This window comes from Solea senegalensis, linkage group LG19 (genome assembly GCF_019176455.1).
Source record: "Solea senegalensis isolate Sse05_10M linkage group LG19, IFAPA_SoseM_1, whole genome shotgun sequence".
Taxonomy (NCBI): Eukaryota; Metazoa; Chordata; class Actinopteri; order Pleuronectiformes; family Soleidae; genus Solea; species Solea senegalensis.
In genome coordinates, this window is record NC_058038.1 from 11,581,467 (window position 1) to 11,604,345 (window position 22,879).

Here is a 22,879-nt window from a genome sequence, read left to right on the forward strand (position 1 = left end):
GCTAAGTGCAACGGAGCACTTCAGTGGGAGAAAGGCTGTGATTATTGAGCCACAGTGCTAATTGTGCCATGCGGCCACAGTCAAGGGATCCAATCGGCCAAAACCGTGCAGGAGTGGGCCGCGATCAACCCTCGTAACGGCCTGGGGGACGAAAGATTGGACTAAATTGCAACAGACTTAGGGGCACTGGAACCTGGCTGCTCAGTGCACCCCACTGTGAAAACTACACAGAGACTGGCCTGAGATCAGAGTGCCATACAGAAGTAGTCAGATGATGGACAGGAACAAATCGGCATTTCAGTCCAGGCACTAGAGAGCTTTAAAAGGGCTTTACTTTATACCTCTAAGGTTTTTAATGGTTTATGTGGTTGGTGAGTAATGACTTTTCTCAGGTGCGGGGGAAAAGTTCAATCTCAATATACCGTGATGTTTTCTGAGATGATTTCAAAACTCTTTTCACCTCCCAGGATTCAAAATATCTCTGCAAGCTTGATGAACAGAAACAGCAAAAAAAAATAGCCGTTGCCAATTTACCCCACAATGTAGTTAAAGTTGTGTTCATCAGTGTTTTCTGCAATCCAGGGCTTTAAAAAGACTTTTATTTCGGTTTAATTTGAAGGCTTTCACCTTGTGTTCTGGGTGATCAAGCTGCAAAACACTTTATTTTCTACTTAGTGACTTACAGTTGCCGTACTGACATGTGATGAGCATTGAGTTTGGAAATATGTGGGTTCACGTCTCAAGAAATGTATTATTCAATTTGGACTTGCGGAGGAAAAAAAAAAGAATATCGCAATTAGATACAAAATCTGCACCCACGTATCGAAATCAATGACAAAAACCGTATCGTCCCTGCATTACGAGATTCAGTCAGCGGCTTGGTCCTGGAAATCCAAGGATCCATGGAGCAGCACAAGACCCGAGTTGATGACAGCAAGAACTCTGTTACCCAGGACTGATGAGAATCTGCACACCAGACATGCTCCGCGTTAAATAAGAGACAATTCTTTGGAGGGTTTCATATTAGACACAGCAGGGGGAATGTAACACTCAATCTGTTGGAGACACAATGAAGACGCTCAGTCCCCACGGCCTGACACAGCCCCTCAGTGCCTGTTGTCTTTCACAGCTCTTTCATAACTGGCAGTGGATACAGTTGGCTGACTTTACTCCCTCCTTAAAACCACATCATACAGGCTTCACATCTTCAAAGTACCCCCACACAGGCACGGTGGGATGTGCTCGTGAGGCACATGTGTGCGAGGCATGATGTGGTTGATGTCATTTTGTGTGTAATCACGGCATCATCCACACTGTGTAAATACTGGAGGTCATTCCTTTGTTTTTCTCCTTTTACCAGTTGTTTGCCGTAGTCAACGTGTGAAAGTGTGAACTTTTTGTGACGTCAGACACACGTGTGAAATGATCCTTGTTAAAGAATTAGGGTTTGATGTGGATTTAGTTACAGTGGTAAGGGTTTGTCCATTGTGGCAAAAACATGCAATAAGATAACTCCACTGCTTAACGTGCTCACTTATCCTGAGACATCCACTCACCAGCCACTTCTTTGGCCCTTTAACACCGAGCGTATCGCAGACGGCACGTTTGCGCCAGCGTACATTGCATTACTGTAATTACGCAAAGCGGTTTGTGCAATCGGTAAAATTCCAAAGGTTCCTGAAAGCTGAGAAGTTGCAAGTCAAAGCCAACATGTGGTTATTACGGTCATTTCACTCGAACTGTTGCAGGAAGCCGGCGCATCAGCGTCTTTGTCGTCAGAGAGGAAAGAGTTGGAAAAACGCCTGTACATAGTTGCCATTTTTTTGGCCTGTTTTTGGGACACTGAGAGAAAGACTCAAACAAATGCTATTTCAAATATGTTTTACACTGTTCGAATCTCAACTTTGACACGCACAACCTGGTGTTTGTGTACAACTACAGTGTCTCTTTGTTTTTCTTCATTTTAAATTGTTAACACACTATTTTAACATACAGTAAACTGTAAATAACTGCCAGATACTGAAAGTTATTCTGGAAAAAGGGGCAAAAGCACTTTCTCATTTTCTGGCCCTTTTATGGTTAAAATAAGCAAAAACACGCCCAGACGGACATTTTGAGGCTAAGGTGTCAAAGGGTTAGGTATTATGTGAACTTAATACCTAAGTTACTGTATATTTTGTGTGTATTTTAACTTAAACCACTTTTCTTCCACATTCTGTTGGTCAGTTTGAACTTGTGCAGTCCATCTTGACCCTGTCTACATGCCTAAATATATGTAGTTGCCACTATAAATAGCTGATTACATAATTTCATTAACAAGCAGTTCAACCAGTGTCGCTTATAAAGTGGCAGGTGGATATTTTGCACACGATGTAAGATTTCTATGCTGCCCTGACACACTGCACGTGCAGCAGCAGAGTATGGCGCAACCGAACAACATCTTCACTATGCAAACAGATAGCTCGATCCCCTTCTGCAGTCTCACGCCACTCAGTCACACCTCTGCCACATAACAGCTGCAGGCTTCTATTCACCTCTTGCATAAAACCACAAATTGGAGCAGAACCTGTTGCCTTTTAAAAAGTTCAATTAGTAAAAGATGAGCTACGCTGGCTTTTGTTGGCGAAGGACATGATGGTATTTATAAGACACGTGTGAGCCAGATTTCAGGGGGGCCCCACATATGCTCATCTGTTTCCCCCCGTTAGTAACTCATTATTATGTCGTCGAGCACTGCTCATTTTCTTTTGACTCGGAAAAGAAAAACATTGAACACCAATGCAGGTATGCACACCTGTGTCCCATTAACCTGTGGTAGAAGCAGCAGCTGCGATGGGGTACGGTGCACTTCTCTAAAATAAACCCTGGCAGACACAATGGGGGAATTGTTTTCAGTTTGCCGTTGAAATTGAATGTGCATTAAAACACATATTGTGTTTTCTTTGGGGGGGTTCATAAAAAAGATTGAATCACAACTGTGGATAAGTTCCGATCATGACCGACCAACGTTTGTCAGATAATTTTAGGAATGGGCATTATTTATTTTAAAAGACCAATCACATATTAAACTATTCACTCACTATATTCTCACGATATTCATCAGGCACAAAGACTTTAGGGGTGGGTCAAAATATTCATTTGGTGATATATCGTTGTCCCTGCGATACAGTAATAGATACTCCAGGGCAAATATCCACACTTTAATTAAGCCCTACTTGATCTCTTTGGTCTCCTCATGGTGGCGCTGCTCAAATGAATGAGGGAAACTTGTTGCAGAAGCTACCTGGCTGAAGAAGAGGGAGTTTACAGCGGGATAATGGCGGAGAAAGCTTCGTTAAGCGATGCCCCATCCACGTTCAATACATGGACTTTATGCACTTTGTTTTCTCTGTTGTGAATAAACAGAGAAATCCTGCATGTTTAACTTTTCGCGGACGTTTTGCTTTCTTCAGTTATCTTTCATATCTTTCTACAGATATCGCGATGTATGGCTAATACGATTATCAAAGAATCGTTGCAAAATCGCGATGTTGGCGTCATAGACCATGTATCGCGCATCGTATCATAAAATAAATTCGGCCTTTATCGGTCCTGCAGGGGGAAATTCCTTCACTGCATTTGACCCAGAAACCTTCCTAGAATTAGGAGCAGCGGGCAGCCACTGAGCAGTACCCGGGGAGCAATGAGGGTTGGGTACCTTGCTCTTTATTTGACCTTTTGGGGACTCAAACTGGCAACCCTCAGGTTACAAGCCAAGTTCCCATTCCACTTTTCCACGGGCTGTGGTTCCCAACCCTACATGACACCTAATTAAGTGTCCAGAGTGGCACCTGGTGTGGCCTTCTGCTGCTGTTGCACATCTGCTTTAAGATTTTATGTTCTGTGCGTTCAGAGAAGGTCTTGGTTGTAATGAGTGCTTATTAGTGGGATTAGTGGGGTGAACAGTTGTGCCAAAATAATTACTGTAACATTTATCCCAACTAAGAAATCTTTAGAGACTTGGACTAAACAGTGAACACTGCAAAATGTGTTTGCTATTCCTCACAACAGCTAAAGTAACGGAAACTGGCTAACAGTCAACATGTCAACAGATGAGCCTACGTATCACGTTAAGTCCCTTTGAACAGAATGCTGTTGGTCTCAGCCGACTCTCTACTCTTGCTTTCGCGACGCTATATGGATGAATATGAAGATTTCATCTGACAATAAAACAGGCCCACTATGCCTCAAAGACAGGAGCGACACAAAATAAACTCCACGGTTGTCATAATACGTCTATTACATTTTATTACACGCACATAGCATAACATCTTCCTTGCGTTCAGCTCATGAGGATGACCCACAGAGGTCTCAGGCACACAGCCCCGACTGTTCAAACAGCGGCTGCTGGCTTCAGCAACTTGGATGCCCCAAAACCACACGCTCAAGACAATAAACCACCCTAATTAATCACTGATAAAATGGCACAAAAAAACAAAACATGCCAATTCACACCTCATTCTGCAGCTCTCACTGCTCTTTTGATTTCTCCCTGATCGTCGGTGATTGGCCAAGTTTTAAGTAAAGACAGAGACGCAGTTTGCTGTTTCAAATAAAATGGATAATCTAATAAATGCAGTGCAGATGCTGTTTACAGCCACAGTGTAGTTCCCGAAGAAGGAAGCGGAGACAAAAAGGACAAACTGAGGTGAAGTCACAAGGAAGTGCTGATGTCAAGGATATGATTCGTTTGTGATTATTGTTGATTGACTTCTTAAATGAATCCCTCCCATGTAAAATCAACAAAATGACAGATTACAATGAAAACTTTAATTTATTGAGTAAAAATTTGTATTTCACTGTTGATTAGCTTCACTTTTCAACTACTAAAAATGTATCAAAATCAAAAATATGTTCAATAACACTGCAGAATTTCACCATACTGCACTTTTGCTGCAAATCAAACCGCAGGGTCTTTCAACTTGGATATTGCACTGGACCATATTGGGAATTTTATTTTTCCATTAAGTGTGCAGCCATATTCTAATCACCAAAATCTGAGAAACTCTGACAGAAACATATGACAGACATCTGAAAAAGAGACTTGTTCCCATGACAGTGAATCTTCACAGGCAGGATGCAGCAAGAGAAAGAGCGCATCATCATCTATTTTTGACTCCAGGTGTCGCCCACATGTGTGGATAGATCCTTAATTAGCTGGAACACGAGGCTCCCAGAGCACCAAGTTCACTAATGAGGCCTCCATTCACAAACAACACACACATGTGCAAAGAGCTCAGTCTCTGCCAGCTGGCACCTCCTCTCTCAGCCCATACCACAACACACACACAAACACACACACACACACATGTTGTTACAGGTCACCTTTAAGGATATTCTGTTAACTGCACTAATGACCTGGAAACAAACTGAAATCCTAACTATAGCCACTACTTAACACTAACCCTAACTTTAACTGACTCAAAAAAACAAGCTCCAGGGTGCAAGGCACAAAAATTGAATACACTACCCAAAGATATGTTTATATAAGTGTATAACAGCTTTAAAGACATAATATGTAACATTTCTGCAGTGAGATATTTAAAAACAACAAGACTAATGCTTTTATTTTGTTGAGTCATGCACTTACAACATTTCAAACACTCTTTAAAACCACACAAATATGTATTTCTATTCAAGGTAACAGATTTTTTTATTATTATTTTGGTCACCCCTTAATTACGTCATCAATTTTACCCATCTCTGCTATGAATCTTCATAGTGAGAACTTCATTTAATTGTGTTTATTGACTCATTAATGTTTCATTTTGACCCATTGCCCTTTGCTGCGCGTTCAGCCAGCATGTGCGTCACGCATTTTTAAGTGAAAGCTTGTTACATGAGAGTTTTTCTGGATTGGAGAAGGCAGAGGTGAGCGTGAAAGTCCTCTGGTTGTGATAATATGTAGTCTAATAATAATGATACTACAATAATAACTTTGATTTATAAAGCGCCTTTCACGAAAACCAACATCGCTGTACAAGTAGAAGAAAGACAAATCAGAACAAAAACACTAACAAACAAACAATTAGGTGGCAAAAACCTGCAGCAACAAGTGTCGCTTCAACACTGATTTAAACGACTAGAGATGAGATGCGTGGCGAATAGCCAGAGGAAGTGAGTACCACAGGGTTGGAGCAGCGACACTGAAAGCCCTGTTGCCAAAGTCTAACCATGCAGTGTCACTAATTCTTACCCAAAGATGCCTTTTTTTAATGTCTCCAACTACGCTCGCTGTCCTCTATTGTGAAATGTATCCTCAAAGGTACTAGACTTATGGCCCTTTTCCACTACGGTCCCTAAATACACCAGACTCCTCTGTTAAATATTGAGATTTTGGACATTTCCCTGGTAATTGTTGGAGAGTAACCCACATTTTTAGGATTGTTGAGTAGTTTTAACTGATCTACAGTTTGGCACTGTTCGGCTTGATCTTTGTGTTGGACGTCTCTTCCTGTGACAACAATCTGACCAATCAGTGGCCGGGCAGTCTGGCGACGTCACACATAGTACCTACTCAGTACGCTTGGAACCTCGCAAGAGCAGGTAATAAAAAAGCACCTGGTACCAGGTACTATCTAGTGGAAACGCAAATTAATCGTGCCGAGGCGAATAGAGCCGTCGGAAACACGCCATTAGTCGATAACGGGCAGCAGCACTTCTCATTGTCCTATAAAAAAAACAAACTCTGTACATTAGAAAGGATATTTCAATTTCTAAGCCTTATCCTCTGCATCCTGACCCCTGGACTTTCCCCAATAGTCACAATGGCCAAAATTCTTCCAGCCATTTTTGTCCCTTTGCACCTAGAAATACAAAACATTACCCAAACATTACATTGAGTCAAACCCAAGGCAAGATAATATCTTTATTTACCAAGTAAATGCACACGCATGAGCTAAGTTATAAAAACACCAATGAATCAATCCTAATTGAGACAAACTCTGCCCAGCTCAGAGAATGGAATATCCAGATTTTATGCCACTGTTTTGCTGAGCCGTCTAGGAAGGGGAAAAAAAAATCCTGCTCCCTCATTAAGAAGGACTACTGTCAGCCATGCCAGATTTCCTGAAACTCTAACTAACACTGGCAGCGGGAAGGCCAGTAACACAGGGAGCTGAGAGATGGAGAGAGAGAGAAGAAGCAAAATGGAGAGAGAGGAAAGAGGGGGGAGCACAACATCTGTGCCGAGTTAACCACTGGCTATTACCAGGTCCTGATCCCTTCAATACTCCAACAAAGAAATATACAGGCACAAAGAGAATAAGTGTACAGCGAGAGACAAATGGCAGGAGTGCAGCTTGAGGGAGAGACGGGAGGAGGCACGTGCGCTTAGGTCTGCTTAAAAACAAAACAGACTGGAGAAAATGATCTCATCTGATGTGTTAACACACAGCACTGTATGAATAAATGCATGTTGATGCAGCAGGACTAAGACTTTCAACATCAACCCATGAAGCCCTGATGACAAACAGGTACATTTCCGTCAGCCACGACAAGGTCAACGGCAGGAGGCTTACACAGATTAGTCAAAGGATCAGCCTGCTCATCGGTAGCTTGACCTGGCACAATTAAAAACACACCAGGTCTCTTTTCTTTGTGTTGTTACGTATGATTCCTATAAGGAGTGGCGGACGTGGGTACACCACAGTTTGCTATTTCCTAAGAAAATACAAGCAAGAATCTCCCCCCCATCACTGTGTCTGTGTTTGTAAAGTAAGTTTACATGTTACCGTGTACTGTAGCATTAAAGCCCACATTTAATGCAGTGAAAAGGGGAACATGTTGTGAAAAGAATGCCTCTGTGTGTACACAGGAATAGTTCTACTGTGACGTTGTTTACATTTGAAAAGAGAAATCGATGTTGAGCACACATGTAGCAGTAAAAATCTTCATATGCGGGAAGGGTGCATGGAAGCCTGACCATTAAATCACATTATCCCGAACGGTCTTTTTCCAACGAAAGCTTGATTGGTCTCTATAAAGAAGACTATTTTGTAAAAACACAGAAGTATTCCTTTTTGGTTTTGGGTAAAATAATGCATTTAAATAATGATTTTTGAGCTGTTGAGAAAGGCGTGCAATATATTCTTGGACCTTTTTAGACATTTCACGGTGTTGTGACTGTGGTGATGGCATGAGCTATTCTCCCATCGCCAAACAAGCTGGGAAGTATTATGATGCCATTGTCTGGGGAAGTTTTGTGACAATATGTGAAAAGAAATTAGAAAATACCAAGCATTCTTTCACGACAAGAAAGGAATCTCCACATCTGTATCGACAAACGATGCAAATTTTATGTGAAAATCCTGTGTGCCCTGAGGAACCCCCACGCACAACCTGAGGCTAAAGAATATTAATTCATAATTAAGAATATTTCAAATTTCTTAAACAATAGTATCGTATAATAATATAATTACAAATTTATCTATATACAGTATGTGTGATATATAATATATAATGTTTTCACCTGCTTCATTATAACATTTGAAATAAACCAACCATCACGGATGTCTTTTACAAATAAAAAGTTATCTCATCATAAAAGATGAGATACTAGTCAAATAAAAGTTGAATAAATCTTCATTTACCACATATTCCCAGATACTGAAAATTAAAATAAAAAATAATAAATATGTTAAACTCCATTTAAGAATAAAAACAATACATATTACCATACAACAATATTGCTACCATTTGCTGCACATATTTGTATAGCACGGTTCACAGGCTTCACAATAAAATGAACTTAAATATAAGAACATATACCATCTAATAAAAAACTAAAAGCCTGTTTAAAAAGCTTGGTCTTCAGCTGCTTTAAAAAAAAAATAAAAAAAATAAAAATATCAGCACAATTTGAACAGTGTAATGTAAAAGGTAAGTCATTCCACAGTCCCGGCTGCTACTGCTTGGAATGATAGGTTTAGTTTGCTCGTTCTGTTATCAGGAAGTCACATGATCATAACACTGGAGTGCTCTATGACATCATAAAGCTGTAGGGTTAGAATAATAATACGGACATCGCAAAGGAAAACAGTGACACCTGTACCAAGTACAAGAAAACATATGACTGGCAGTTTGACTCGGCTCATTTCTTATAAAATGGACAGAGAAAAAAAAGAGCAGTATCAACACTTCAGTGACACACACACACACACACACACACACACACACACACACACACACACACACACACACACACACACACACACACACACACACACACACACCACAACACACTCCTCTATTTCATGTCATTAATCTGAAGGTTTCTCCTTCTTGTTGCTCCCTCTGGATTTACATTGGTGATACAAACCAAACTCGGCTGCACCAGTCATTGTGCAGCCTGTCCCCACACACACATATGCACTGCATTGACTTACATTCATTTGGACAACCTAAACAAAGCCGTATCCTTAACCTAACCACAACTCAAATCTTAGCCATAAACTTAACCAGTTCCTCAGAAATTAGATTCGGCTTCATATGGACCAGGTTGTGGTCACCATGAGGACTACTGGTCCTGCCAAGGTCAGTGTTTATGCCAGAAAACACACACACGCACAAGACTCACTGTGAACGTTTCTTCTGTGCCAAATCAGAAACCTAAACATGGACACACAAACAGCCACCCCACACTTCACAAACACACACTTCCCCAGTTATAAGAATTCAAACACACACAAACAGGCATAACAAGATGTACAAAGTTATTATACCTATAATGGGAAATCCATGTATGGACACACACACACACAAACACACACACACCTACCAGGGAGTTCAGTCTAAGTAATTTATGGCAGAATATAAAAGATGGTATGAGCCACCTATAGCAGTGAAACCGCTGTGCTTTTTCTTGGCCCTGCCCAGCGTTCCCTCTTCATATCCAAACCCAATCCAGGCCATGGTCCTCTCTAATTTCACCCAAAGCAGCAGAAGCTCAAGTTGAAAAAGAGGAATCTGGCCCCCAAGTCCAGCAAACTTTTCCTTTTTCCTGTCTCCCTCCTCTTCCACCGACCACAGATCGACAGCTCTATGGCCAGCGCTGGCCCAAAACTATGAGGGGTATTTTCAGCACTGTAATTTGAAGCACACATGGTATACACACACACACAGACACACACTGTACAGAATCACGGACTCAGCAAATACACAGACATTGGGTGATGGATGAAAAGGCACAATGAGACAAGCGAGGGAAAAGGAGACACAAGTGTCAACAAAGGCACGCGTCTCTCCATCCATGAACACCTCGACCCAGTGGGACCAGGTCAGAAAATGTGCCTCTTCTCCTTGTGCACTGTGCCTGAGGAGTCATGCAGCTCAGCACAGGAAAGCAGGGTGGAGGCCTGAAAGAAACTCATCTGAAAACAAGAGGCCAGTGTAGGGATGTTATGGTAAGAAGGGCAGAACCCTGAATGTAAAGGAAAGGAACAAAAAAAAACAAAAAAAACAGCTTTAATGTTGTTTAAAGTAAATTCAGAGGTAACATAGAATGTTTTTATTCATATCTAGATGGTTTTACCGCGTTGTTTTCTTTACACTGTGTGTAATTTATACCTGAATGAAAATCTTTAAAATGTTTTAGTTATCTGAAAAGCTCCGCACTCGAACAAGACAGCTGGTAACAATATGTGTGTTTACTGCAGGTTCAAACACCGGTGTCTCATTTTAAAATCTGAAATACACGATTATCGATACATACATATTAATCTAAAGCGGAATGTTTTATGTATTTTCTCTACATTTTCTGGGGTTTTTTCTTGGATTGTGCAGGACAGACAAAAACAAGCCACGCATTTCAGCCTATTCCTTTTTCGGTTATTGGCACGTTTGCGTTAAATGATCTTGCTTTATGTTTACATTTCATAGGAATGTAACCAAAACAAGATATTCATTCATTCTGAGTCTAAGAATGAGTATTTCACTCAGCCCTCTTTCCCAAACACATCCAGAAACTATGCCGGCCTTTACATAACACGAATGATGCCTTACTTCATTTGCATAATAAACTACTGCTTTAATATTTGCAATGTTAACTACAGCCAATTAGGAATAATCCCCAACCCTTCCATTTTCTGTACCCTACCATTGGGGTACCAGAGTAATGGTACGGTGTGGGTGGAGCTACACCCACGACAGTCAGCTGATTGGGGCGACAGAAAGGCGTCACTCCCTTGCGACCGTGTTTCTTTAGCGCCCGCAGTCTATTCTCATACGGAGCTTCGTGTCTTGTTGTGAGCAACAGCCACAAAGCGAGCAGAGACAAAAAAAAAACAGCTTCTCCGTTGAGTTGTTGTCTGTTGTGTCGCGTTCGATGTCGTTGTTCATTGTCGCCACACCTGACAAGCCTGACCGAGGGCTTTACTGTTCCAAACCGTAGAGTACTGTACCAAACCAAACTGTACTGTTTTCCAAAAAAACACAGGTAGCATTTTGAATTTCGGGCCAGTCAACTCTCATGAAAGAAAGAACATAATGTTGAGCCGAACAGCAAAACGAAAATGACAACAAAACAAAACATTTGACATTCGACCCGCCCTTCACTGCTGAGACAGGGAGCAATAAGATGCCACATGTACGAACACACGCTCTCCCCAATTGTGGCAAACTACCTAAATACAACCGTCTGTATGCTTGTGCACATACGTACACACACGCACACTGATTACAGATGCAGTATGTACAGCTCCTCCTGTCCAAGACCTTAATTACCCTGCGCAGTCTTATTTCCCATAAAAATACAGCGAGAGCAGGGCTGTAATTAGGGACTATATTTACCCCACCTGTCTCGAGCAGAACTCAGTTCAGTGCTGGCCACAGGGATGAGACAGCCCCACACGACTACTACGCTGCCATGGGTGGAACCAGGACACCAGTGGACACAGGAGCTGTGTTCGAGCTCCCTGGATGGCCTGTAAGTGAATCCACCTTCCTAACAAATAAAATGAGTCGCCTCGAAAACATGAGTATGCTGTGACAAAACCAACAAACACCAGTTGGAAATTCAAGCAGCGATTGATAACCATGCTTCAGCTTTATGGGTCAGACACTTACACAGCAATACAATGAGACAACTGATCTTAATTAGGGCGAAGATCAATACACTTGTGTCCCACACATTTGAGACTGCACTCACGTTGTAAATCTATAATGTAATGAATAATAAATAAAGCTGATTTTTAAAAGGAACACCTGTCACTAAAACCGCAATTAGATATTCCCCTGAAATTGTTCAGCCCCAGATCTGACCCACAGGGAAGTGTTGATAACTCAGACGTGTAGAGGTGAGCATGAGAATACCTACTGCTTTCTGTGTGCACAACTGAGTGCAACGCGCCAAAATTCCAAACAACAAAGAAGGTCTAAAAATGGAGATAAATGTTCACACATTCAAACAAATCCGAAACCGCTATCTCACATATTACTTATTTTCTTCTTTTAGACGCACTCTCACGTGCTGCTACCTTCATGTCCCTCCCCAAAAAATACTTCCAGAAGAGAGTTGTAGCTTCTCTTGATGAATCCATCTAACTGGACCTCCCAGTGAGATTACAAAACCAAATAGTTTAGACATTGCCTTCCCCTCCTTATTTACCTTCTGGCCACACCAGTCTGTTCCTGGTATCACATCATCATTACAGCACTCACACACAAAATGCAAAGTGGCCCCGACATCAGATACAAACGACGCGGAGTCTCCGTAACGCCACTGACGCAGAGTGAAATGTTGTGTTTTATGGTGTTGTAGAACATTGCCTTGTGGTTCCGTGTAGAAATTAAAGCTTCACATAGTGAATACTTATGCATCCAAATTACTGCCCTCGTGTTTGAGTGTGTTCAAAATTCATCACCAGCACCCAGTAAACCCTCGTTCAGCAGATGGAGTGTTAATAGGAGTGGCGTGCTCTCATGTTCTCCAGAGAGAGAGAGAGACTCACACATCTAAAAACTTTCAGGGCGAGGCTCTGCCCACTACAAACTGAAGACTCCCTCAGCAAGACCTACTGTATCTGAGAATGACAGGAGAGGAGAAGGAGAAATCAAAGGAGCACAAAGCCAAAACGAAAAAGAGCGAACCCTCTAATAACTTTGATCTGGGTTCAATCTCTTCTTTGGTTTGAGATGGTGAAACCATGTGCGGAGTGCAGAGGAGGCCAGTGTGCTGACTCAGTGCTTCTGCACTCCCCACTCTTCCTCTCCATACAAAAACGAGACAGGAGGATTAATGAGAAAGTGGTAGAGAAAGAGATAAAACAAAAACAACACAGAGCGCTGGGAGACTTCACTTCACTGGACAGTCTCCTGGTGTCCTGGTGAACCAGAAGCCCTCATTTCACAAGACAGTTATAACTGGAATAATCATGATTCAGATAATTGGCTTTAATACTACTAGAAATAAGGGCCACACGGTGGTATAGTGGTTAGCACTCTCGTCTTGCAGCGAGAAGACCCGGGTTCGAGCCCCGGTTGGAACAAGGGCCTTTCTGCATGGAGTTTGCATGTTCTCCCCGTGTGTGCGTGGGTTCTCTCCGGGTTCTCCGGCTTCCTCCCACAGTCCAAAAACATGCAATGTGGGGATTAGGTAAATTGGACACTCTAAATTGACCGTTGGAGTGAGTGTGAGAGTGAATGGTTGTTTGTCTCTAGTTGTGTGTGGCCCTGCGATGGACTGGCGAACTGTCCAGGGTGTACCCCGCCTATCGCCCGATGTAGCTGAGATTGGCACAGCACACCCCGCGACCCTCTGGTGGAGGATAAATTGGTTAGATGATGACTGACTGACTACTAGAAATAAAACACTGTACAATACAAGTCAATGTTCTGCAGTGAACACAATGCTATTAATTGATTATGAAATGATCGTAGTTTGTGATTTTTTTTATCATTAAGCTGAAACTAGTATTAACAATACTTCTATATTAGTGTTGGACAGTTTAATCGAGAACAATGCATCATATTTTAGATATGTGTGTAATAATTGTGTGTTTTCTTTTGTAAAAGTAAAGTTTTTAACATCAGCTCCCAAATACATGAGATGTAGTAGAATGTACACACACTTTCCTCTGAGACACAAACTGAAATACTAAAATATAAGCTAATATAATATAATATAATATAAGTGTAGGAGACAGTACCTGAGAGTGTGCATGTCCAAAAAGTAACACGGTCTCAAGGTGTAGCTCAGCTGTAGATTGTAGCAGGGCTTTATTTAAGGGAAGACTCATACTAATGGCACTTAATTCATATTCTCAATGTTTGTTATGACTGGTCACATTTTGATATGATGCCTTGCTTTGATCCACTTAGGTTTGCTGTGTCCTCTCTGCCGTGAGGACTACGGCACACGCGCACACGTCTGGTTTCCATGACTTCAGAGGATATTACATTGATTTACGTTCATTTCCTGGAGAGTCACTCTAACCTTAACCATGACTACTACTGGCCTAACCCTAACCCTAACACTAACCATACAACATGACTTCATCTTCAAATGTAATAATAACTCACATTTTAGTTACAGTTTATCCTGCACATTGCTGTCAGGAATATTATTTCTTTTACTGAAAGTATCTCTGTTATCTAGGTGTAGTAAAATTAAAAAGATCTGTTTCAGATCGGGGGCCAAAAAAACAGTTCCGGACATTACTATACAGTATACATCGAGTTGTGTTGCCCTCCAGGTGATTCTTAGGGCTAATATTTAATCAGCTGAAGAGCTGTATTGCTTTCACTGTTTTTACAAATGAGGGAGGCAGAGACAGAGGCAGGCTGAGCGAGCATCTCTGTAATTAAAGCACCCTGGGAGGTCCGTGACTGACATGCGTGAGAGTATCTGCTGCCGTTCTGATCAGTTCCTCACCACTCACACTTCATCCTCAACTCCCCTCAAACTCATAGATGCTGGACGTGACCCAGGCCTTTTGCCTCAGTTCTGGTTGGCAGTGGTGGAAGATTTCCAAAAGGGGGGGAAAAAAAAAATAGAAAACAAAAAGAGCAAGTAGTGGTGCGAGTGGAGAGGTTCATGGTCACACTAGTTAAGTGCGGGGTGGGTACCCGTGGGAAGGGAAGAGCAGCGACTGCATCCATAAATCAACAGTAGATGGATCACAGAGAGTGAGTAGTGAGCCGTCTGTGTTAACGTCAACATGATTATAATTATATGTAGTGCGGGAAAATAATCGACGCACACTAAATGACAGTAAAGTGACAGGAACCAAACCTACATTTACCATCTACATTCTCGTACTATCTGGGTAAAATAAAATAGATATATAAATCAAAGGCCTTACCTGAACAGGTGTCAGCTGAGCTCTGGGATCAAACACTCGCAACATCTTGTCCTACAGAGTCAAAGAGAGAGAACACACATCACTGAAAAGAGAAATAAAAAAAAAATCTGGAAACTATTCACGTTATGAGTTACGATACGATACAGTGTTATAAATCAGATTAACATTGTCTGAACTTGAGAACCTTTCGTTTTAAATCACGTCTATGGTGGTTACAACTTGGATCTTTCGCATCCTCAGTGCAGGGACAGTAAGTGCAGTCAAAAGAATAATAACATGTGAGGGCTGTGAGGCAGTCCTGTGGCTGACAGCAAGAAGTACGAGCATGATGTTCAGAGGAAGTCCAAGTGTAAATGCAATGTCAAGATTCAAATTTCTCGTAAATAAAAGTCAGCTCAGTCGGCTGCGATTCGCAGAACGTGAAGTGATCAAAATATCACAGTATCTCCACCCCTGCGTGATTCAGACAACGAACAACACGAGTTCTCGGAAGTCTCCTTATTTATCAGTGAGATCTCTTTAATACATTGTGACCTCTGCGCTGCCTTGTGTGCCTTGACTCCCAGTCAGCCCGAGCGCACATTCGGCATCAATCACGGCAGCCAATCAGAGAGGTCTCTCCGTGATTGAAAGGAAATGGAACCTAATGGGATCAGGCTGTGACCGGGACATGCGTGTCTGCAGCCGTGTCACTCAATACCGCTGTGTGACTGTGATCACAGCGGCAGACCTGACACACGGAGCGGATCACATGTAGTAAGTGAAGGGGCCTAAACCAAACCACGCTCACGCTTAACGAATATAAGTCAAAGGGAATCAGGAGGCCGACAGTGACACACTCACACAAAGGGGCACTGTGCAACACTCGGCCGTATACAAGATAAATACAGCGTTTTATTCTATCAGCACAACTCCACAACTAATGTTCTCTCTGATCGGATCTTCTCAGCGATTCAAATGAGTTTGATTTGCTGTTAGCTTGAATAAAAAGCATGGCTTCCATATATGCATATATACAGTATGTATATGTATATATATATATATATATATATATATATATATGTATACATATATATATATATATGTATATATATATATATATATATATATATATATATATTTATATATATATATATATATATATATATATATATATATATATACACACATACATGTAGGTGTTGTATGTGCGTCTGTGTGTTCATGTCTGTGTAAGATCTGGTTTTAGGGTTAGGGTTAAAAGTGGGTTGAGGTGAGGGTTAGGTTAAGAGTTATTGTTAGGCATTTAGTTGTGATGGTTATGGTACAGTAAGGGGCCAGGGAATGCGTTATGTCTATAAGTGTCCTCACTAAGAATTTTGTACAAGAATGTGTGTGTATGTGCGTGCGTGCGTGCGTGCATGCGTGCATGCGTGCGTGTGTGTGTGTGTGCTGCCCACCCACGAATATGATGCCCCAAGGCTTCATCTTCAGGCCTCTGTGACCTGGGCCTAAGCCAATGGCTTAGAGAGCCAGTGTGGGAAAACACACACACACACATAATGCACAGACACACACATTCTTGTACAACATTCTTAGTGAGGACACAGGTTTTCCCCCAACAGATGACCTACACACACACACACACACACACACAAGAGTCCACCTGTTCTGAAAATGCCAAAATCTGGCTAAAACCAACAGGTTCTGGTAAATGTTGATTAATAATATACGGTTAGAATAACTTTAGCAGCTTCATATGCAAACATCATCAGCTTATTTTCCCCAGTCACTGAGTTCCCCGCCCTTCTAAACACTTTACAACTAACAAACACACCCATTTTTACTATATACATATGCAAGTATAAAAATAAGTTCACGCGTTATAGTGACATATGGCTGAGCAAACATACAAATGGAGGACCACTCACATAGAGATGCAAACACACTCTAAGCCTATGACAATAACCCATATAAACAAACACACACAAACACACACACACTACTTCATCTCATAAATGCACAGATGGAGGACCATGAGCACTGTGTGCGTGTGTGTGTGTGTGTGTGTGTGTGTTTGTTGACAGCAGCTGTTTAATCAAAGTGAAGGAGGCTCAGTCTCAAGCTGCCGTTAATGAGTTTTCACTGCTAGTCTGCCGCACACAAACGTTCACATTTATGTAAACACACAGAGGTGGTGGGAATCTTCAGCCAGTGGTGCTCCAGTCGCTCATCAAACACACAGTGCTGCCACCCTCCTGTTCCTAATCTCCCATGGTTACCAGTGTCAAGCCTGTGGCCATCAGATGAAGATAGCAGGACGCCTTCATCTGTGAGCGTATCCCAATATCCAAACCCTGACAAAAAGGGTATGGCCTGTGTGGCCCGGATATACGGTACGATTTTAAATTAAAGGCAGTCTGTGGACCATAAATCGAGCACCACCCCATTTCTAAACAGCTGAGCCCACCGCCCAGGCCTGTCCATCACTAGATAAACAGAGGCTTTCCTCCATCGTTGCTGAACACGACCTGTGGATTTCCCTTCCTTTACGTGAATGGTGCCCTTCTCTCTCCACGTTTTGCCATAAATATACATGGCTCTCGGTCCAAATGAGGCCCGTTATGAGTCCCGCTCTTTGAGGTTGAGGTGGTGGTCTGCCCCTTCATCTTCCCCCCACCCATCGCTGCACTGCGATGTTTACCCAACAGAAGGGACGGAGGATTGGACCCACATGTTGGAAGGTACTATTTGCTTTAATAAGCTGATTGGAGAGATTGAAGGGGGTGTTTGGGTTAAATGACACCAGAGTCCAAAAGGGTAAAAGCGCATGAGGCCCCCGTGCTCTGCTCCTGGCTCACATGTCCCCGCGTTCTGTCAGGCTGGGGTCGCTCCGGTGAGGAGGATGATTATCCCGTCAAAGTTAATGTCAGGGTTTGGATGCTGGGTGTAATGGGTGGAGTAATTTGTTACTGGTCAGGGGAAAGACAAACAGGGGGGGACGGGCCTGACAATCACACCTGTTAAGTACACACATGTGGCAGATTTTATGCCAAAATTGTTTTGATACGAAACATGTTTTGGCCTGAGGCTTCATTTTCACATCAATCAGGCTATGTATGATTTCAGAAAGGTTACATGGACGAAGAAATACAAATAATATGAGCGCAAACAAGAAGAAATGTGGTGGAAGGATGCAAAAATAAACTTGTTCAGCACATTCACTCACACACACACACTTCCTTACTCCTTTAAGGAAGGAAACATTATTATATATTATTAATAAATAAAACAGGAAGAAAGAATGTTAAGGGTGAGGTAAAAGAGGGTAAATGTAAAACACTGAAGACACTGAAGACAAAAAAAAGTTAAATTTTACAAAGATAATCCATGAGGACAGCATTGTAAAGGTAAAAACAAAGCTTGAATAGCTTTCTTAAATTGTTGAGGTGGAGTAGAGTGGACAGAGAAATTCACTGTAGGGCACCAACAGAGTTGAAACTAGGCAAGAAATGAAAATGCCTCTAGCTTTTCCTATTAAAAAAATAGATTTATGAAATAATCTCAACGCTTAAACTCCTTTATTCTCTCCCTTTCTCCTTCTCAGACATAACATATGAGCAACCTTATTGTCCTGATGACACAAATGAAACTGGGAGTAAAAAAGGAATGGCAAAGAAAAAACCCAGGAAGGCTTCTCTACTCTTAGGTTTTCCTTGTAATTATAAACACAACTACTGTACACAACAAAGGAATTTTATTCTCCAGTTCCTGACAGTGAAATTAAAACACTGAACAAGGGACAGTTGAGTTCAAGAGGGTGCACAAGGGAATAGAGTTTTAGGGGTCAGGGTGGATGAAGACAAAACAAAAGCCATGATAGATTTATCCCTCACATGCAGGCGTGTGCCTTTATTATCAGTGCTGTAGAAGCCAAGTTACTACAGTTTCCAATCTCCACAGGCTCTCTATCCAACCTCTGCCAAGATCTTTAACAGCTTTCTATGCTTTTCTATTATGTCTTTTACGTCATAAGGCTTTCTAACTGCATTATTTTTTTCCCCCAGTAAAACACTGGTCACTAAATCCTAATTTCATTTGTGATGTTTGCCCCTCCCATTTTTAGAAACATCACCTCTGCTGACATTTTGGCAAAACACAACAAACCTCATAAAAACAGATAAGAAGCTGCAGGTTTTTGTTAATTGAAAGTACACTGTGCTTTGAGTGGACCACAGGCTACATCTAGTGGCCAGACGCTGCAACTACAAAAACAGGACATTGTAAAGATGGTGAGGGAACGAAATAAAATGCAAATTCTTTTAAGGAATTTCCTGGCCTTTCTGCATGAAGCCTCCATGTGTGTGTTTGTGGGTTTATTGCAGGTTCTCCAGTTTCCCCCCACAGTCAAAAAAAACATGTAGATTAGAGGATTAGGCAAACTGGACACTCTGAATTGACCGTAGGTGTGAGTGTGAAAGTGAATGGTTGTTTGTCTCAATGTGCCCCTGTGGACTGATGGACTGGCAACCTGTCCAGGGTGTACCCCGCCTTTGGCCCCATGTCAGCTGGGATTGGCACCAGCGCCCCCTGCGACCCTCATGTGGAGGATAAAGCGGTAGAAGACGAGTGAGTAAAATAATTCCCTCACCTTGCAGGACGAAGCCAGCAGAGCGCCGTCCCGTTTCCAGCTCAGACTCTGCAGTTGGTCACTGTGCGGCTCCAGAGCTGCAGACACATCATATCAAGATTAGAGATGAGAGTGTGTGGGGGGGGGGACTCCAGACACAAATCTCATGTTGGACACAGACAAAAAAGCATGATAACACAAACCGTGGAGAGTTTTTGACAGGGCAGGAAGGAGATTATTGAAGCCATTATTAATCAAGCTCACAAAGTTTTGAAAAACTAAGGGTGATGTAAACCAAAATAATGGATCATATAATCTTCCTGTTTAAGCACATGAGAGACATTATGAGCATGACACAAAAGATCTTGCAGTGCCACGAGGGAGCACAGCACTCGTTTTTGTTTAGTTTCACCATGACAACAGACGAAAAGAGATGAAAAGTGCACTCGTTAAGGCGGTAACACACGTCACATGATATGACATGATAATGATTAGTAGAAATATATAAATGTAAAAGAATCACTAATGCAAACAGAGAACTTTATCTTGGATATTGTTCATCAACCATGTATGGAATGAGAAATAAGGGTAATACAGTGTGTATGTGTGTGGGGTGTACAGCTCACAAAAGGGTCAGTGAGCAGCCAGCTGTCATGAAATGTGGGGGCAGCAGTGTTTGTGTGGGGGTGGGGGGGTGGGGGTGAGGCCAGAGGATAGTGACAATATCCTGAGGCCAGTCTGGGGAGACTGGGACCAGGACTGCAGACCAAAACATTACCTCTGCTGCTCCGGCAATTAGACAGAGCCACAGGGCTGTAAAACGTAGGCATTGTCAGTCAGACAGTCCCCAACAAACAAACAAACAACAAACAACAAACAACAAACAAACAACAAACAAACAAAAAGGAAATAAAACAAACCACTAACCACTGTAAATACATACCTAGGTTACACATACAGAAAATGCACAGGATAGGACGCAACGAAACTTAAAGACTAACTGACAGATACTGAAATGTTAAATGTAACAGACAGTGCAGGATGTGCAACACAGACTTTGACTCTTCTCTTGTGGTGTGCACGCTATCCTTTGGAACGGTTCACATACACAAACGTGTGCGCATGTGCAGAACTGTAGCTACCTGCTAGAGGCACATCTTGGCGGCCGGTGTCCCAAATCAGAGGAGACTTGGCCGAGCCGACGGCCAGCAATCCCGAGGCAGTGGGGTGGAATTGCACCAGCTCCAGCCTGCCCTGATCTGGCTGCAGGGTCAACTCCGGACTGCTGGGCTGCTCTAGCTCTGGGTCACACAGACGCCACAGCTTCACCTGTACACACACACACACACACAGAGGAAATGAATTAATACAGGGGTCACAGATTCAAAAAGCCGGCCTGGAGGAAGAGGATCAGCGCAAAGGGTAGCTATACTGTCAGGTGACAATGGGTTCCTTTAAGAAAAACATGATTGTTGTAGTACTGTATACTAATACCCAGTGTGGTCCTCTGCTGCTGTAGCTCATCTACGTCTAGTTTCATCATGTTGTGAGTAAATAATAAAGTGGCCAGTGAGTCTCTTAAATCCACTTTAAAAAAAACACACAGAAAGAGTATCCTGGAACAGTCATCACTGCATAGGGATCTACAGTATATCCAGGTTCCGTTTATCCTTCCAGTTGATGAGAGCAGAAGAGGTAAAAACTGTATGACAATCTGTTTGAATCAGCAAAGTATATATTTCACAGATGGGTGCATTCTTTCTGTTTCACTCTAATTTCACTTGCTCATCACCATCCAGCTGGTGAAACAACACACCGCAGACCACTTTGTTCTGCGTGTGACAAATCTCTGAGGTAAACCAAGCTGCTGTGTCGGGAGATGTAAACCAAACTCACACTCAGCAGATTCCAGCGAGCCAGGACACCTGAGCTTTCTCAGGGTCCAAGGTCCCGCCAGGAACAACGGAGCCTGATTTCAGCACACTGAACAAGAAAGAAGGAACAAATGAAAGAGCGAAGAGCTCACCGTTGCATCTGCAGAGCACGTAGCCAGAAGATTCTCATCAAAAGGAGAAAAGTCCATATCAGTCATTAAATCTGGTAGAGGAGGGAGAAAGTGGAAAAATAAAATTACATCTGGGTCACGCCTCTCTAAATTAATATCAATATTATATATAGATATACATACATATATATATATATATATATATATATGTATGTATATATGTATGTATATCTATATATAATATTGATAAAATATATATATATAAAATATATAATATAATGACAAAGGCTTTTTTTTGTTTTTTAAAGACGACGTGTGGTATCTTTGAGGGTTGGAGTGATGAGATTGTGCAGAGGGAAAAAGACATAAAAGAGACAAACACATGTCTGTGACAAAAATAACAGGCTGATTAAGAAAAACTACCAGAATGGCAGGAAATGTGGCTGACTGTCCATTGTCCATCTGAACCAGGTTTGACTGAAGAAAGGCCCAGCATACCTCCACCTGTGGGCACGGGAAACATAAACAGTGACTTTCATGATACAACAGTCACTCACACTCTCAGAGTTTATTTAGTGTGAATTATTCACTTATTGCTACAGTAAATCAAACGGTTGGGTTAAACTTTAATGTCCACAATGCAGAAAATGACCCTTAAACACTCAGACTCCTCTGTTGAATATTGAGATCGTTAAATGTTGGAGATTAGCGCATGTTTCTAGAAGTGTTTTTAACTGATCTACAGTTCGGCATCCTTCTCGCATCCTTCCTTCTGTTTGCAGGAAACAAACTGCTGAATACTCTTTTATAGCCTCACCAGCCTGCTCGCCGTGGAAGGCCACCAGCTTGGAGGTCGCTTTGATGTGGTTTCCCTGGCAGGAAAATGAACCAGCACGGACATTGTTGATCCAGCCCTGGAATTAAAGG

At 42.1% G+C, this 22,879-nt stretch overlaps 1 protein-coding gene across 2 annotated transcripts in view; it reads right to left on the reverse strand.

Annotated features, from left to right (window-relative positions):
- LOC122785033 (mitochondrial import inner membrane translocase subunit tim16-like) overlaps positions 1-22,879 on the reverse strand; it is a 103,246-nt gene that overhangs the window by 78,059 nt on the left and 2,308 nt on the right. For both annotated transcript variants that reach the window (XM_044050593.1, XM_044050591.1), the window contains exons 2-7: positions 22,770-22,866; positions 22,376-22,456; positions 21,974-22,044; positions 21,090-21,276; positions 19,969-20,045; positions 15,339-15,389 (exon numbers count right to left, since the gene is read on the reverse strand). In XM_044050593.1, the coding sequence (XP_043906528.1) occupies positions 15,339-15,389; positions 19,969-20,045; positions 21,090-21,276; positions 21,974-22,044; positions 22,376-22,456; positions 22,770-22,866 (564 nt within the window). The remainder of the gene's footprint in view (positions 1-15,338; positions 15,390-19,968; positions 20,046-21,089; positions 21,277-21,973; positions 22,045-22,375; positions 22,457-22,769; positions 22,867-22,879) is intronic.